General features: G+C 40.0%; 1 protein-coding gene across 1 annotated transcript in view; it reads right to left on the bottom strand.

Annotated features, from left to right (window-relative positions):
- ANKRD55 (ankyrin repeat domain 55) overlaps positions 1 to 19,118 on the bottom strand; it is a 49,303-nt gene that overhangs the window by 19,847 nt on the left and 10,338 nt on the right. The window contains exons 4-6 of the mRNA XM_075079063.1: positions 17,664 to 17,773; positions 14,392 to 14,452; positions 10,686 to 10,814 (exon numbers count right to left, since the gene is read on the bottom strand). Of these exons, the coding sequence (XP_074935164.1) occupies positions 10,686 to 10,814; positions 14,392 to 14,452; positions 17,664 to 17,773 (300 nt within the window). The remainder of the gene's footprint in view (positions 1 to 10,685; positions 10,815 to 14,391; positions 14,453 to 17,663; positions 17,774 to 19,118) is intronic.

Here is a 19,118-nt window from a genome sequence, read left to right as displayed (position 1 = left end):
CTCTGTTGAGCAAGACCCTCTGAGTTCTGTTGTTGAGCCAGTTCTCTGTCCACCTTGCTGTCCATTCATCCCACCCACGTCCTTAGCTTGCCTATAAGGATGCTAGTAACATCCTCATTAACCGTGTTAAAATTGTTATTAATTACATTTGTCTGAATATCTAATGAAAAAAGAGAGTTGATCTCCATGTTCAGGAATAATGGGGTCCTATAAAAAATGTTGGTTTCATTCTCCAGTTCCAATGGGAAACGTCAATGTCCTCCATACTAACATAATTCTTAGTTACATTTTTGGGTGACTAGCATCAGAGAAATCTTTAGTCATGTTCATAGCTAACTGATTCTAGAAGCCTGTTATATACTTCTAGTACTACCACAATAAACATCTACCTATTACCATCCTTCTCCAAGTCAGCTGTGATACAAAAAAATACTAACATGCAGTATCTTACTATTTCTGTATTCATGTTCTTGTGACATACTATTCTCTAATTTTTTACTGTCATGCTAAGTCCAAATTTCACATCCTGCATCTACAGTTTCAGTCCCTCAATGTTCTTGCACAACTCTTAGAATTTGCATAAGAAATTTCCCACTGTTCTTCCACTGGCATTTTATACATTTACAGACTGTTCTGTCTCCCACCAATCTTCCATTTTCTAGACTAAACAAACCATTTCAACCTCTCCTCATGGGTCAAGTTTTTCAACCCACTTATCATACTTGGTGCTTGCATTTGGCCTCTTTCCAGTTTGTCTACAGCTTTCTTCAACCATGGCACCCCAAACGACATAATTATCCAGCTGAGGCTTCTCTCCTGACATTGAAAATAACATTGCTACTTCCTGTAGCCCACATGTATCACGCTTCTGTTAATATGTCCCAGAATGTTTGTTTGTTTTGTATCAACACCATAATTTAAGATCCTACTCGCTTTGTATTCTACTAGTCTGTCTACTACTCTTCCTTTCGTGCAAAGAGCTGTAATTTTTCACAGTTCTGTAGACAGTGATATTTTATTAATTTCAGTTCATTCCTACAATTTATCAAAATTTTTTTTCATTCATTTGGTCCTGACCCATGAAGTGGTTGCTGTCCCTTTAATTTGGCTTTAGCTGTGGGTTATATAAGTGTTCTGTATTTAGTCACCTCATTATGGAACAAATAAAAATATTATTTGATAAATCCTTGGTTGGACTGTCTGTGAGATGTCCACCTCCAAAGGTTATTTGAACTGTCCTGAATGTGGCTGATAGAAAATACAGGAAATGTGATATAACTCCCTGGTTTGATTTTGATTCTCCTTATTCTTCCCCACTGGGACATCCTATCTTTGGACTGAATTTGAGTCCATTATAGCAGGTTGTGGTTATACAAGTTGTGCTATTGGTGTCATTCATTGTGATTAAAGTTATATGTACTGCTCAAACCAGAAAGGGACAGAGATCTGGACATTTTATGATCACTCCCTTCACCACCTGCTTAACAAGGTTTCTGTGCCATGTGATGAACTTTATCTTGTTGGCGCTTTTCCAGTATTCCAGTATTTCTGTGGTATTAAAATGATTAATTGACATTCAAACATACAGCATCCTATAGCTTCTTATCTGAGGAAGCAATAATTGCTTTGATGACGGCTATGAAATTTCTGCCCTATGTTAGCAACTCAATCAATGGTTAATTACATTTTCTAAGTAATCAAAGGATATTTCCTAATATAGAATCATAGAACATCCTGAGCTGGAAGGGACCCACAAGGATCATCAAGTCCAACTCCTGTCCCTGCTCAGGACAACCCCAAATTCACACCATGTCTCTGAGGGTGTTGTCCAAGTGCTTCTTGAATATCATCAGGCTTGGTGCCATGACTGCCTCCCTGGGGAGCGTGTTCCAGTGCTCCACCACCCTCTGGGTGATGAACCTTTTCCCGATTCCCAACCTAAACCTCCCCTGGCACATCTTCCTGCCATCCCCTCGGGTCCTGTCATTGGTCCCCAGAGAGAAGAGATCAGCGCCTGCCCCTCCTCCTCCCCTTGTGAGGAAGCTGCAGACCGTGATGAGGTCTGGCCTCAGTCCCCTTTCCTCTGGGCTGAACAAGCCAAGTGACTTTAGCCGCTCCTCATACAGTTGCTCCTCTAAATCCTTCACCAACTTTGTGGCCCTCCTCTGGACACTCTCTAGTAGCTTTGTATCCTTAATATACTGTGGTGTCCAAAACTGCACGCAGTACTCAAGGTGAGGCCGGAACAGCACAGAGCAGAGCAGGAACATCCCCCTCCCTCGACTGGCTGCAATGCAGCGCTTGATGCACCCCAGAACTCGGCTGGCCCTCTTGGCTGCCAGGGCACACTGTTGGCTCACATTCAGCTTGCCATCGACCAGAACCCCAGGTCCCTATCTGCAGCCTCTCTTCCACAGCCTGTATGTATATCCAAGGTCGCCGTGCCATAGGTGTAAAATCTGGCACTTGCCTTTATTAAACTTCATATGGTTGGTATTTTGAACCTTATGCTGAAAGATATATCTAGCCAACTGCTCTGGGATTTTCAGCTCTCTCTTAGGAATGCCTTCTTATCTTTACATTCATCTTGGCTTTTTTAAGTTGCACACAAAATTCTCGTAAAATGCTTACAATGCCCTTATTCTTATATTGAAAGCTTTGAGCTGAGGTCACCAAAAATGTAGTCTTCCTGTGGTAAATTTACCATAAACCACAGTACTATTGTTAGACCAGGATGTTCAGTGGTAAATTTACCATAGGAAAATTACATGTTTTTGTAACCTTACTGTATGTATCCCTACATTTTGTCTTCCCTTTTTGCATTCAAATTATTTTCAGCAACATTCTCAGAGATTATTAGTTATTTTTGCTGTGTGTTTCTATATAATTCTGCAGGGCTCCCCCCCCAGTTTTCTTTACACTTTTGTCCCATCTCACACCTTTATCTGCTTCCACCCATTATTCGTTCTTGTCAGTGAGCTGTTCTTTGTTAGATCATTCATCTAAATTAAGCTTACTTCATGAAGAAGAAATGTCGTGAAGCCTCCATGCAGGACCCCTTGCAAGGCAAAACTCTCATTGTGCTTTATGCAAGTTTTTGCCTGAGATTTGTGTCATCTTCAGACAGTGGCAAATAACAAATTCTCTTACAGGCTCATTAGCTTTCACTTTCACTTGATTACAACTCTGTTTTCTTTAGGTTGGTTAATAAAAAGCCCAACTTCTGATAGTTGCATCTCTCAGTATTTTCAAAATAAGAATTCTTTAGGAAGTATCCACTGAATCAAACACTGTGAAGAGAATCCTGCAAGTTTGGGACACTTTTCTGGTTTTGACACTTTTTGCACCTATATCTGCTCAGTTGTTACTCGTTGTTACTCTACCTTATTGTTACTACAGCCATAGTTCTTATACATCAGCCCTTTGTATGTCCAACTGATATCTGGAACAATAATTTTACTTGGGAAGTTTATGTAATATTCTACCATAACACTACATTTTATTCTGCTGGGTCTTCACTTGTACATAGTACAATGTTGTTTGCTCTTCGCTGCACTGTATAGAGGGTTAATTCTTCCCACTCATCAGAATACTCTAGTGAACTAGGTATTTTGATGCCAAAGAGATTAATCATGTGAAGGGAGTCTGCTAAGCTGGTTTGTGGCTACGAGTAATGTAGGGGTGGGAGGGGGAGAGGAACAAGCTATGGGTCACTTAACTGTTTTCAGGAAACCCGGACAAAGTATTTTTCTTCCAAGTGAATGGCTGTGGAGGTTATGTGGTTAGGTTGTATTAGATCTCCTATATTTTCTATCTCATTGTATTAGTGTGCAGTTTAAAGCCTTCCTATATCCATAGCCAGCTTTGCTGGGTGGAAATTCCCCACTAGCAGCAGTTGATGTTACTTCTTATCATTAGCATTGCACTTTAGGGCTGTCTGTGTTTCCTCTTCTTCTACATTCCCTCCTCTTTCAATTCCACACCTGTGAATCCAAAGCTTTGACTTTCTCTTTGATGTCCTTCTGCTCTGACCCTGAACGGCTTGACATTTTAACCATTATTTCACTCCTTTCTGCAACAACAAGCAAATAGTATTCCCATTGCAGTACTCTGGGAATTAACTTACTTGTTTAAAGAAGTACCATAAATTACTATAGATTAAATAAAATTTGCATCAGTACTTCTGGCTTCCTCTTGGAAACCATCTTTGTGCATCATTGCGTGCTGTTTGAGTTTTATGTTACAGAATGCTGGCTGGTCTGCCAACCCTTTTATCTTCCTTCTTATCCTTCAGAAACAGGCACTCATAGCGTATTTTAATATGAAATTGACTGTAACACCAGTAGTGCCACTGAAAAAAAAAAAGCAAAGATCTTTTTCTCCTTTGCTGAAATAAAGAAACATGAGCCATTTCAAGTACCTGTTGAGCAACCCATAGCAAAATTTGAACAAATAACTTGTCTGTGCACTTTTTTCCTTTATAACTCCTATTAAGGTTATGACATTGGTAAATACATCTTTCCTTTCAAAGTCACCTTTTTTCCTTTTTGATTCTGAAATTCAGTATTTACAGAAAGCATTCCCCAGACTTCTGCCACATGGTTCTGTCGGTTGGGCTTGAAAAGTCTTGATCTTTAACTCAAGGCTTTGCTGGCAGAAGCCCTGTGCTCAGTTACAGCTATACTGGCAAAACTGTACTGTTTCTCCAGTACGGATTTTTCCCTTATGGGATTCATTTCACTGAAGTGCAGTTTTCCTCATGTTCATGTTCAAAGCACCATGGCAGTGTGTTATATCATTACCTTTACTGTAACATGGGTTCAGAATTTCATCCTAGAATCAGAGCAAGACAAACATAATGTTGCATTAACAGTGAGGATATTTCTGGTTGGAATCAGATATTAAGGCTGTATCAGAACAACGCAACCCTGTCTTCTTGTAGATGCAGTGTCTGCCGTTTCAAACATGGAGAATGCTAAACTTAAGAGCAGAGACATAATGTGGCTCTTTCTAGTCTGCAGCAAACATAGTGCAGTGAGAAACAGCCACAAAGCTGTCAGTTTTGGTTGATGAAGAATTCTGCACACGTGGGAGCTTTCTCCCATTGTTAAGGACTTCCAGCATCTCCCCTCTGTACCCCAGACTAGGAAAAGCTGAGGAACAGAAGCATGTTCACTCTGCCTCCACTGCTGCTATGCCCTGGCTGCCAGATATGCTGCGGTGGCACTGGAGACCTAGTGCAAAAATTCAGAGCATGCTGTGACTTCTCTGCCCTCAGGGGACAGATACAACTGGGCCCTGTGCTGAGGAAAGCAACAATCTGTAATATAATCTTCAGCTTTCCTCCTGCCAGGGAAACTTTGCCAGAATTTGCATGGATGCAGCCCAGGCACTTCACAGGGTGTGTTTCTGGTGGCGAACCAATAGAAATTAACAACTCTATTGATACCACTGTAATTCCATTGGTGATACTCATCCAGCTCAGGGAGAAGCTCATTTGTCTTTTCCTAACCCTAGTGCTTCAGTCTCAGACACCCACTGAGACAGTGTCTCTTGCAGGCTCAGAGTGACCCAGCTAGGCTCGACTTTGTGGTACTCTTGGAAAGAGAATGTGGTGTTGTACAGGATAATTTGTCATGTGGTCCTCAGAGCACTGCTGCCTCTGGTACAACTAAGGGACGTGGCGTTTTTAAAATATTTATCCTCTCAGCAGCCTTAGTGGGTGTTGGAAAAAGCTACTAAATGACAAAGGCAGTCATGGAGTCTTACCTCTGTGGCTATCGTATGTCCCTGCCCCTCTTACCCTCTCTTTGCTGAAATTAAAAACTGCATGAAATAGTGGCCAAGTTTCTCTGAGAATTTATTTTCACTTGGAGTCTTCTATAATAAGTGCATATGATTTACTGTGTAAATGACTATGGCCATGACTAAAATTACTTGGCAGCTTTCCCCTGCTAGTACATTGTTGTGAGGACTGATTTATCTGGATGAGCTGTTTATGTGCTTTGAAAAAGAGGTCATAGTTTATTCTGCAGTAGAATAAGGATTTATTCCTTACTACTATCAGAGAAATGGAAACATTTGTCTTCCAGTGCCTTTTTGTCAGGCATAGGAGATCAGGACATTTATAGATATGCAAGAAGTGTGATGCATGTACATTACTCATGTTCTGGCATCCACTTGTGGAGTTACACATAGACTGTGCTGGGAAGAGGTCTAGCAATTATGCTGTACTTACCTCCAGGTTTTGCCCAGGACAATTTCCTACTAATCTCAGTGGGAGTTCTGCAATTGATTTCCTTGGAAATTTCATTGGCAGAATAATTACATTGTCAACAGCATGCTCATACCTGAATGACTTACTGTTTAACAGTCAGTTATTTCAGGTAAAGGCAGTTTTTCTGATCTGGCTGTACTGATGAATTTGTATAGCGGTACTGCTGTACCATGTATAAGTCACGAAAGGGGCTTTGGCTTATGAACTAACATAAATGAAAGTGGAGAAGTAGGTTATGGCTATATAAAAATTAAGTAGCACTAGGGAGCACCCCTGAGCATGGGAACTAGGTTTCCTGTACTGTAAAAATTTTAAACTCCTCCCTGCCATAGTTATGGCTTGGGTCAGTTAACACTTTCCCTACCAGCTAGCATGGGCCACAGACCGTTTGCAAGAAGTGGTCTGCATGCAACCATCCTGTTTTAGAAGATAAGAGAGTTTAGTAGTAGGGACACAGGCTGTCCTGTGATAGCTGGCCTTGGTGCCAGAGCCAAGACTCTTGCACATTTAATTTGCTATTGCAGACATTATCACAAATATTTAGGGCACTTTTTGGAAAAAGCCTCTGATGGTAGTGGAGCAAGTTTATATCTTACTCAAAACTATTTGCAAACTCTCTTCCTCCTTGTTTTGCAACTTGACAGCTCACTCCGTAGAGCCCTGCTGCTATGCAACATTCCAGCCTCCATGAGCAACAGCTGTACCTTTGCTGGAATGACAATATTTACACAAGAAAGGGATTTCTTAAGGGCATGCTTTAAAAATGCAAGTTGAATCTGTTTTTCATTTGTTTGCTAACTGCTAAAATTGTCTTTAAAGCTTAGTGACTTAAAAAAAGAAATCAGTACTCTCCCTTTCTAGCTACCTCGAGAAAACTGCATGAAACAAGGAGAAAACAAGTACAATTTTGCAGTGAAAGAAATCTGCCTGAAACCAACCGGACTATGAACGATGCCTAGCGAATGCACGTTTTCTGGCCTAATCCAACAATAAACATGTCTGCCATAGAGAAACACCCACTAAGATTTAAGAAGTCTGTGGAAGTCTCTCTGAATTCTTCCACCGTAGGCAGCCCACAGAAAAAAATCCGGGCTGCTGGGCAGAGAGAAGGAGCGCAGTGATCATTTGGGAGAGACTCTGGCCCTGAGCCACCACTGCCTTCCCTGGCCCCTTCCTTTGCCCTGGCTCGGTGGCTAGCTGTGTCCTCAAGATGCGCTGCAGCAACAGACAGATTCATTCCTAGAGATCCTGAAATTTAAGTGTGCTCTCACCTTCCAAGTAATTACAGAGAGGCTGCCACGCTTGCTCAGTCAAACACAAATGAATATTTGCTTATGCTTTGCTTTTACAATATGTTTAAGATATATAGGTATTTCGTTCTGCTCTCAGGAAATGGGGGAATGAAATAATTGCATTGTTGCTATGGAGCAAATATGCAGGCTCGTAATTTTTTAAAACTTTGCACTCTGCATCAACCTATAAAAAACCATAAGCACAGCTCTGTGGGGTAGAATATTATTTTTAATGGCTTCTTTTTAGCCGCCTTCTTTTAATCCCTAGAGGTTTACATTTCATCACTTTAGAAGAAATCTTTGTTTGATTGTTTATTCTGTAAATGAAAGCTGATGTTTTTACATAATCATATGACTTTGGGAGCCAGAGTTTTAAGAAAGAGACAAAGAAACTTCTGTTAGAAATCGTGACCACTGGCAAGGCAACGCAGGGAGACTCCAAATATTCCCAGCCTATTTGCAAGGTACCACTAATGCTATTATGATACAGAAGTATGTAGTACGATAGTGTATACTGTATAGTATATATTCTATTTCACTAGGATTTCAATGACACCATTATCTGGAACTGTTAGAAAGGCTTTACACTTTGTTCCAGTACCAAGTTTTTTGTTACAGGCTGTGTTTCCTTTTCGTTATAGCAATTATTGCTGGCTGCAATGAAAAGAGAGAAATACCTCCTGAGACATTTTTAATATAACCCTATCTGTATAAGCCTTTGAAAATATTGCATGTATAAAAAATGTGACATGACATATTCTCACTTCAAACCAGAATTATCTGTGGTTTTGACACCAGTGTAACACATTTGCACTGAAGGCATGCACTCAAGTGGCAGGAGGTTTGAGCTTTTCAACAGAACAGACCTTGGTGTGGGCAAGGTCTGTCTAGTTAGACAACTGGAACTCCACAGCCATTGTTTGTCTGATGGGAGACCAAGTGTCAAACATGTGGTCTTTGAAACAGCTAGCATGGAACAATTATTTCATATGAAACATGCCTGAGAATTTTGTTTTGAATGGCGGGCAACAGTTTTTATGTGGTCCTGCTCTGTTTCAGCCCGGTGTGCATAAACTGCCTCTGCCCTGCAACTTCTGAAACAAGTTTCTGTGCAGTGCCTGGTCTTTCCCTTGCTGCATTTTTAAAAAATGAAATTAAACACAGGGCCTTATTCAGCCAAAAACAACCCCTGCACCTGGTACTGCCTGAGCTCTGCGAGTGTCTCGTGCTCTGAAGATAATACAATTCTTAAAGGAAAAATATCCCCTTTCCAGCAGCCATGGAGGAGGCTATTAGATATAATGATCATCCCACTCAGCAGAGCTGTTCTGCTCTCTGTTATAGCAGAGAAAGTCACGCCTGTTCACAGTCTCGATTTCTTCTGGGCCTAATAGGGCAGCAGAGAGCACTGGCTGAAAGTATTTTTTCTTGGCCAAGCTTGAGTAAGAGAAATATTAACAGATCTATTCCATGCCCTACTATTTCAACTACCCTTTCTGTACATAGAATATGGAGAAGTATGTTGATGGAAGAAGCAATTTATAAGACTTCATAGCAGGAATCTCTCAAGAAGAAAAAAAGAAGGGGTGGGGTGAGGTGTCATCCTGCATGTTTCCTCTGATTTTTGGGAGCAGCTGAAAGGGAGAAAGGAGAGGGATTTGTAATTTGCCTCTACCTGAGGCCAAGTGCGTTTTGTGCTGTTTTAATTTCTCCCTTTCTCAAGAGTTATTCTACATGTTTATGAAAGAAAAGCGAAGGTGGGAATTAATGGTGGAATTAAATAACAAATTTTACAAAATTCAGAAAGATCAAGGAATGAGGGAAACTCTGAGGGCCCTGGTATGAAGGGGATTCCCGTTTGTCATTCTGTTTGAGGGACAGCTTGTTCCCAGAGCTATGATCCAGACCACTGCCTCGCCTGCAGGAGCTTGCGTGAGTTCCAGAGATTTCCCACTGGAAGCAGCCTGCATTGGTGTAAGCCTAGTGAAAACGCACAACAGGTTTTAGAGCAGAATACCTTTAGTTTTCTAAGGCAAAACAGCAAGGGATGTAGCCCAATTTCAGACCGATTAGGATTAAAGAAGAAAAGAACCAGTATTGAAATAGTACCAGTTGCTGAGGCCAAAGTATACCTCTACTTCAGAAAAACGAAAGTTGAGCCTATTGTACATGAACCACCTGTGGGAGGCTGTGGTTGAAGGAAACAGATTATTCGTTCTGGATGTCCTTACTCATTTACAAATATAGTATGTGGCTGTTCAGAGATTTTAAATTTCTTTGTTGACACATTTTTTAACATGAGTGAACTTAGACCAAAAGGTGAGGATGCAAATATTTAGTCATTATAGGAAAATGTTACTGGATTGTTGTGCAAGTTCTGTTTCTGCTTATCTGGTGTGCAGGTGTTTTGAACATTGATACCGGAACTTGCTATGGCAAGTGAGCAAGTAAAAACATATTTATATAATCTCATCTGAGAAGTTTTCTGCGGTAATGTTTAGGCATAACTTAGTAAATTACACTATATTTTAGACCACTTACTACCAATTGCATAATACAGCATTTAATGCCACATTAAACCTGTATGTTTTTCTTCTCTAATGATGGCCCAAGTAATTTTTAGCATTTTGAGAGTTTTTTTTTGCATAGGACATAGGAGCATACAGATCAACAGGAAATGTGTTTGGCTCCTTGTCTTCCTTAATCTCCAGACAAGTAGGGCCTCAACCCGTCAGCTAATTACTCCACAACTATAGCTGTTTAAGTATGTTTTGTGTTTACATTATTTTATTCCCAAAAGCCTATTTAAGTTGCTGATTTCTGTAACCCTGATTTAGTGAAAAAATTTAAGCATGAGTTCAACATGAAGCATACACATAGTCCAAGTGAGATAAATGATAACTTTGTTTAGGGCAACAGTGCTGAGCCTGTATTAAGTATGCCTTGCTCTCCAAGCATCTGTGTGCACTGGCAAAATGCTGAGGCTGTTAATGGGCATTCCTAGCATCCATTTTCCTCATTTCACAGCCAAAATAGTTGCTTTTGGAGTATTTAGGACACCATAATAGGCAGCTTACCTCAAGCAACTGCCTGGTGAAACTGTGGCCGTGGCTCACCTGTACTGCCCAGTGCAGAGCTGTTTTGAAGTCTTTGTCCACCAGAGTCAGGTCTGCTCCCTTGTGCAGCAGAGTCTGGGTGTGCTGGGGCCTGTTGTGGAAAGCAGCCCAGTGGAGTGAAGTCATTCCCTGAAAGCCATAAATCCGGAAAGCAAATAATCATCACTCACAGGAGCACCCTTCGAGTCTCTGTAGATAAGCTAGACAGTTCTGAAACCATTCAGGACTGCCAGACTCTTCCCTCTCTCTCTTTATTTGGAATAGTTAGTAACAGCTTCTCAATTAGTGGAGTCGTAAGAGGGGACCAAGCAATTAGCTTTTTGGAGTTACTACAGAAAATGGATACAAATATGAATGCTTCTTTCATACGTGACTGTAGTCTGTTAAAAATAATGCGTGGTCAGGACCATGACAGCTGGGGGATGGTTCTTCACTGCCCAGTTTGGGTCCTGTGAGAAAAGCCTGTTTTAGACTGGTGCTTTGACATGACACAGCGTGATGTTTATTTTAGGTCTTATCTTTGATCCAAAATAAATATTATAAGCTAGTATTCTACCTGGCACTAATCAGGAAGCTAAGGAACTGCCCCAGTGATGTCAACAAAAAAAGTCACAATGTAAACATTTCATATTTACTGTTTAGGGAGAAAACAAACCAAAAGGTAAGCTACTGACCTGCACTTTCATTCCATCTTAGCTGTGCTCAGTCAGTCTTGGTAGATCAGAGAATTCATGGCCTGTATTTGCACCTTCGTCAGAATTGTTATACACACCTATATTTTACTCTACATCCATAATCTGAAAGATTTTCTGTATAAAGTTACTAATTCAATGTGTTTCTTAAAAATTGCTAGTGTTGTTCAGATGTAGTAACATTTTACTTTGGGCAGGTGTTGTTTACTATCTCTTATCAGGGAAAATACATTTCAAGGGTCTTGCCTGGTTTCTAAAATGATAAAAACCAAAAAATGTAGAGTGGAAAAGAAACTAAAACTTGACGTAGAACCCTATAAAGCCAATTGGCAACAACTCAGATAAAGTATGAGCTATAAAATATTGATGCAGAAAACTTATCAGTGCATTAATAGTGGAAGTTGTTAGCAGTGATTTTCTAACTAGAAGCTTAAATGCCCTTACATTAATTTCTCTCATTCATCAGGTATTTTATAAGGCTTTTCAAGTCCCTAGATGGCTTAAGTGTAGGTAATGACAAAGTGGAGCAGTTAAACGAGAGCAGTTTTGTTTTTAGTTAGGGTTTGCAAAGCTTAATCACAGGGGTTTTGGTTTTGTAAAACCAAACATGAGGGTAAAATCCTTGCATAACTGAAATTAATGGGAGCTCTGCCATTGACGTCAGTTGACCAAGATTTTGACACAAGGGACTTAGTACTGTTGATGGACACTTAGTATCAGTGAGTGCTGTGAAATGAGGCTTCAGTGAAGTGATTTTCAGCTGGGAAACCTCACCCCTAGTCCTGGAGAGCCGCAAAAATCACTGAAGGAGGAGAAGCTACAGTGTACCAGGCTAGCTTTCTGTCATCCACTCTCAGTCTGTTGATACGGACAAAAAATCCTTGAAAAATGAACTTTCTCTCTGTTTCTACTGTGGCAACCAGCAGTCAACTGTACACATAAGTGTGTGAGAACTATGGGTAGGGATAAAAGATCTCTCTAGTGCAGGGACACAGCTCAGAAAGGTCAATAGCAGATGCTTAGGGACAAAATATGAGAAACAAGGCTTGATGATATACAGTCACCTAATATTTGGTAATCAGGCTAAAGACTTCCTATGACATCCAGACCTCCACAGGGTAATGATGTGTTTTCTGAAAAACAAATTATTTTAATTTTCTTTAAAACTGCTGCCTGATAATTTCTGTAGGTGTCCCCATCATTTTAGATGTAAAAACCAGTTAATAACAATTCTTTTTACATCTTCTCCATGTAATTTGTGATGTCATGGACTTGTATTATATCATCGCTCTGACATAGTTGCCAGGCTGAAAGTCCTATTGTAGTTAGTTTGTTCTACTTAGTCTGCCCATGAAAGGAAGCTACTCTATAACTAATAACATCTTGGTGGTCCTTTTCTGTTCCCTTTCTTGTATATCCTTTTTCAGATTGCCGACATTCAAGATGCAGGCGTACCAAGGATTCAGAGAGAGCATAATTCTACTTCCTGTTTTGTTCTCTATTTCTTTTCTAATTATATGTACTTTCCATGTGTCCTTTGGAGCACCCAACTGAGCAAAGAGCATTGAGCTCGTTGTAGCGGCAGCTCACACGTGTGGGCCTGCTGCAGCAGGCAACGGCTGTCTACCCCACACCCATTTGATTTGAGCATGGTGATACCACCCTTGAGTGGCACCCCTAGACAGACTACTGTTTGTGAGAAGAAGCATGAGAGTGAACTGTCAAAGCTGAAGATCCAGCAGAATGTAATATTAAAGGTGAGACAGCCAAACAATTGCATATTTGTAGAAAATAAAGAGCAATAGGGGACATAAAAGGAGAAAAAACAAGAAATGGCTGAGGGAAATACAGTGTGACACTTGTTTTGCCCAGATTAAAGACTTTTTCAGGGAATGTTTCTTCACATTGTCATCTCACAGGCTTCATAAGTAAACCACAGAAAGCCACAGTTGTGGAAACTATGAAACCTCCAGATGTATTTCTTACTGTTTACGTGTTCATGCATTCATCAGTGTGTTTTTCTCAAGTGTAAGATGGGAAAACTGAAGTGTTTTACTTATGACAGCTCTATTAGCTGCAATCATTTGTGAGGATCCATGTTTTTCAGAAAACATGAATATTTAGAGCTTAGTACTGACACTTGAAGAAATATCTTCTCACTGCCAAATGACAGTGAGCTGGACTGAAAGTTCCAAATTGCATGCAGCGATGCATTACAGCAAAACATTATGGCTTGAAATTATGATCCATGGTTCCATGCAATTCATTAGCAACATAATTCTATACCAAGACGAAGCATACATCTTGTTTAGGTTGTTGTGAGTAGGGTCTGCAAACCATACAGTGGATAAGGAGGGTTCATGGGATGAGGGAAAATTAACAACCCTGGGGCAGTTCTGTGGAGAAGAGACATGTCCTTGAGCAATTGTGAGAGTGAAGAAAAACATATGAAAAGACATCTAGTCTCTCTGTGTCTTGGCTTCTCTATTTGGAGAAGAAGACATCTGGTAAGTTAACACTTCCATGTGTACATTTTATATATATATATATATATATATATATGTATTTGCAGGGCACAATTCTTTAAAAGATCAGAGGATAGCATAAATTTTTGTAGCTCCATGTCTGTTCTGTGTAATACCAGCTTTCTGATATTTATTCCTAAGAACAGTACTTTAATGGTGGGATGATTTGGAAAAGGTGAAGTTTTAGTCCAATGTCTAACTTCAGAAGAATCAAAAGCAACTAATGTCTTGGCAGGTAAGTTAAGAGACTGATTCAAGGTACCTCATAGTTGGCAGTATATGGAGAAGGTTTATTAGCCTAAAGGTGCATCAAGGTATAGTAAGAAATATGAGATAAAGCTTTGCAGAGTTAAGCAAAAGTGTTATAGAAATTTTTGACTAGTGCATGGTTTCATCATAAAACTGATAGTGCAGTGGACTTGTTCTGAACAGCATGACTTGTATGCCACCAAAGCCTGGGACTGTGACTTGTAGCGCAAGCTCACTCACCTCATTGTCCTGATGATTAATTTCACTAAGATTTGACTGCTGCAAAAGCACATTCAGAAGCCTGCGGAAGCAATGACATAATCAGTATGCTGTACTTCTGACTAAACGTGAAAAAATGACATTTTTTGAGAATCAAAACATGAAATTTCAAGAAAAATCAGTATTACTGATGGACACAGGTCAGAATCTTAGGTTTGAGCTTTGTCATACCAGAAAAGCAAATAGAACTTTATGGCTTACTGTAACAGCAGAAGTATAGTGCTGTGAATTAAAAGCAGATCCACTAGGAAGAATTCTTGTGCTGATTGCCAGACTAGAATCAGAGTGTGTAATACTATACATATGTGCAGTTTTTGGTAGCTTAACAATTCATTGTCATCCTATTTTATAAAGTTTTAAACAAACAGAAATGCTAATGACCAGTTTCTAAAAGGGTTTTTCACTCTCAGCTCTTGGAATAATGTGATGATGTGTATGTGTTTGTGTGTGTGTGTGTATGCATGCATACACTCACACACACACACACAAACCAACAGTATTTTACAAGGGCTTACAGTGTGTCTGCTGGGATAGGGCGATTATTATGGTATGAAATAGAGCAATGCATTGGTTCACATTTTGTAGAATATTAGACTATAAACACTCCCCTCTGGTGGAGGGAACAGTTACAATAAAATAGTTACATGAAATACTATTCAAGTGCAATAATATTTTTAACATGGCGTGAATTTTGCTTTTTGTTTTCATATGCTATGAAGACATTCTGTAATCACTGTAAGTTTGGTGAAAATGGATGTGTTTTATAGGAGGATGGTAAGTGTTTGGATCATGTACATGGGTGGACCATAGCGATGAAAATACCATCCTGTCATAGGCTGTACCAAAGCCAAATAGCATAGATCCTAACTTGGATGTGCAGTTCTTATGATTCTAGCAAAAGGAAAGATATACCCTTAGTGGATATCTAGATAAGAACATAATGAAAATCTGTGGCTCATCTGACAGTGTGAATTTTCTAGAAACCTTCAAAACACGAACATTTAAAAGACATGCTCTTTTGCAAGGAAATTAAAAGATTATTAAGTGTCAAGGAGGGAGCTCTGATAAATGTACAGATAATGCACAGGTAAATCCATACAACCATGCTTTTTCTCCCATGTATAGGAGACTGACTGAAAAATCTTTTGCTGCTTTTCATTAGGACAATCTTCAACAGCTTCCGGTATGTTTTCTCGATTGAACTGTGCTCAGATGTGAGGATCAGATCAAGCTGAGAATGTTGCATGACAAATTTGTTCTTTTTTTCCCCCCAGGAATAAACAACTAGATAAGGTAAATTATTCAAAGGAAAGACATTTATAGTTGTTTAGGGATGATTTGGGAAATTCTGCAGGTGAAAGTTTATCCATTGGTAATGACATCTTCATGTACCAGAAGTCCAAATTTAATGTTTTTCTAACTAGAAAATCCAAAGGGTGAAGACTAGGCTGATTCCAGTGCTTTGCTAGGACTTCAAATCTGTTTCTATATGGATATAAATACTTGTAGAAGAGTGGCGGTACACCTCCTTTTCTGAATCACACGACCAATAGCATAATGGAGTCATACTATAGGAACTCTGAAAAGGATGACATTTTAGCATTACTGTGATGAGTTCGGCCAAAATTTGTAAAAGAGAAGAGGCATTTTGTGGTCATTTGGCACAATGACTCAGAATCTCAGAAATTCAGTATCTGAAAACAGGTCTGGGTAAAAATGGACTAGCTAGCAGAAAGAATGTGAGATAACCATAATATGATTGTAAACCCCATTTATCGCATTATCAATGACACCGGTGTATGTGAAGGAAATCTCATTCTTTGAGTGTAAAACCTCTATCAACAATGAACTTTGGCTCACTTATATTTTTAGGCCATTATGGCAACATAAGTGCTACCACTCAAACATGTAGATATTCAGCCATGCAGCTGAGGCTTCTTTGATACCTACTCTTAAAGGTATAGAACAGGGAGTCCATGGATTCTCTTTCCACCTTTCATCTTAGACTCTGTGGAACACACTGAAGCACATAAATCAGTACATAAATTGACTGATCACTGTCTGTCTTTCTGTGTGGTCCATGTGCTTCCTCCAGCACAAAGGGTTGTAGTGGTGGCCTGCCAGCATTCAGACTTAGCTGATAAAGCATTACCTAGCTGGCCACTCCATATACCCTTTTGGCCACAACATGGGATTCAAGAGAGTGACTATGACCGTGATGGAAAGGCCTCCCCCTCAGTGCTCCAGGCATGTCTTCTGGGCATGGGGCAAACACAGTGAGAAGACAGAGGAAAAGGAATTGAGCAACTGGTAAACCCCTGTGCAGAGCAAAGGTCTGCCTGTGTCCATGGAGAATGTGAAAAACGTTCACAGAACCCTGTGTACTGCTGGTAAAGCAGATTACTGTTCCCTTTCAAGTAGAAGCATGTGCAGTATTGTACAAACATTGTCTTCTTTCTGTGGATGCATTGTTTAATGATAGTCACCCATACTTTTGCAGATATCTCAAACTATTCTCTCCAAGTGATGCATGAAAAGCAATGATCATGTGGAAAATGAATAAAGCTGTTAAAAAGGGTTGGAGAGCAAGATCAGCAGAAATGCACAGAGTTATGGGCTGGTCTGATATGGCAACAGCAGCAAAACTTTAGACTCAGTGATTAAGTCATATGAACATTTTGCATATACAGAATGTTTTATGCGTCTCTAATGTCTTCCTACCCTGCTAGACATCATTTACTTAGGAGACTTTTTTGAGTGAATTTATTGAGGTGTACAAATAAAAATTTGTTAAACCTTCCTATTATCACAGGCTGGAATGAGACAAAGAGGATCTTTCTTAAGTTTTGTTGTGAAAACACTTTGTAGTTGTTACTCCACCTTCAGTAAAAGTAGTTGAAAATTTCTTGTGGGGAGGTGGCAGAAAGGTAATTGGTCAGAGGAAACCCAGGGTTTCAACTTCTGTTACATTTTTTTCCCCCTCCTGCTGTTGTGGTCTTAAACCAGGCTTCTCACCTTACTTGGCCATATCTCTGTGTTACACAAGTGTTGTACAATGCTTTTCTTTCTCTTTACCTCCTTTACGATAACCACTAAACAAAGGAGCAAGTCACAAGTGTAACTGTCATAGCTAACCCTCCTGGCTCAGGCTCCCCTTTGGGCTGGGTAGCTTGTGTTGGTGACTACCTGTTGAGATTCAACCAGCAAATCTGGAGCTGGAGCCTGAGACATACCTTACATCAGGCTCTGCGGTAGCAGCATGTAGTGGCAACCTCCCGTTTTTGTCGGGTATGTTCTGCTTAGCACCATTTCTAAGCAGGCTGACACAGCCATCCAACCAGCCCTAAAAAAGAAATTAGAGCATGTCAAAGAGGAAAGTGAAATGCATCAGGCCAGATCTTTGGTTGGTGGTTCTGGCATCCATGTTTGACCATAGCTGTTTCTGCCAGCAGAGGAACTGGTCTTTAGTTTTCCTAGTAGAGGTCTCTCAGCACTGAGAGCAGTTCCCCTTTGAAGTCCAAGTCTCAGACTACCTTGGTCATTAATTTCTGTGATAAGGTGTTTTCTTTACACTGTATTTTTGTTTTTTCTGCAGCTCTGGCAAGTACCAACTGAGTAAAGTCATTAAAAACCTGCTAATTCCTGTATCATTAGAAAATGCTACACATATTCTGGCATGTGGATTTAATTATCATAGGTTAAAACAAGAACATGAGCACTTAATCTCATTTCCTTTCTGAGATTTTAGCAGGGACGGCAGACCAATAGTAAAAAACCTTAGAGCGTGGTCTTATAAACATTGTTGCAGAAGTTTGAATTAGTGACAATGTTAGACTGAAAACAGCACCAAAACAGATGGGATGAATCAGTCCTTGGAGTAAAACCTTCTGTTGAGCACCCCAACAAAAAAGCAAGTAAACATTCTGGTTGTGACTGCATAAATCTTTCAGCATACACTTAAGTCCCAGGGAAATCAAGCATGTGTTTAAGTGTTTTGTTCAAACCTCCGCAAGCAATCGACAAAGACCATTCTTTCCTGTATGAACTATGTTGGATTGGCATTACTAGCATTTTTAGGGAAAAAGTGTGGAATGATGGAATCAGAACATCTTTGTTGCGGTTCCTGGTGGACGTACAATACCACTGAATGCTGCATACGATTGTGTCAGTGGAGCTCTGCTGAATTCAGTTCTCTGGGCAGACATCACAGGCAAATCCTTTCTAGACCTGCGATTATATCCATCACAGAAACAGAAATGGAAACTTTGAAGCCTGGGTGGTTTAAATCTTTTCCAGTAATTTTTTTTCCAAAGAATATTTTTTGTTGCCCTCTGGGAAAAGAGGAAGGAAAAAAGGAGCATGACACTAATTATGGGATTTTTTAAAAATATCTGGCAGAGGAAATATTTATTCTCAAGTAAGTGAGGCATGCTCCTTGCACTGAATAAGACCGTCTGTTTTGCTATTTTCTACACTTATTTTCTGGCTGAATATTTCATAGCTAAGGAGAAGCATTTTTTTTGTCCTGAATTTGCAGGAAGAACCTAGGTGCCAGGGATGTGATTTAATTAGGCTGCCAAGATATCTGTTTAAATGAACTGGCGGTCATCCAGCCATAACTCATACTATGTGGCATGAGTGAATATTCCTCCCTCCTTTCTGTCCAACCAATAATGGAAGCCTATGGT

The sequence above is a fragment of the Phalacrocorax aristotelis genome, chromosome Z (genome assembly GCF_949628215.1).
Source record: "Phalacrocorax aristotelis chromosome Z, bGulAri2.1, whole genome shotgun sequence".
Taxonomy (NCBI): domain Eukaryota; kingdom Metazoa; phylum Chordata; class Aves; order Suliformes; family Phalacrocoracidae; genus Phalacrocorax; species Phalacrocorax aristotelis.
This window is presented reverse-complemented; position numbering and strand designations above follow the sequence as displayed.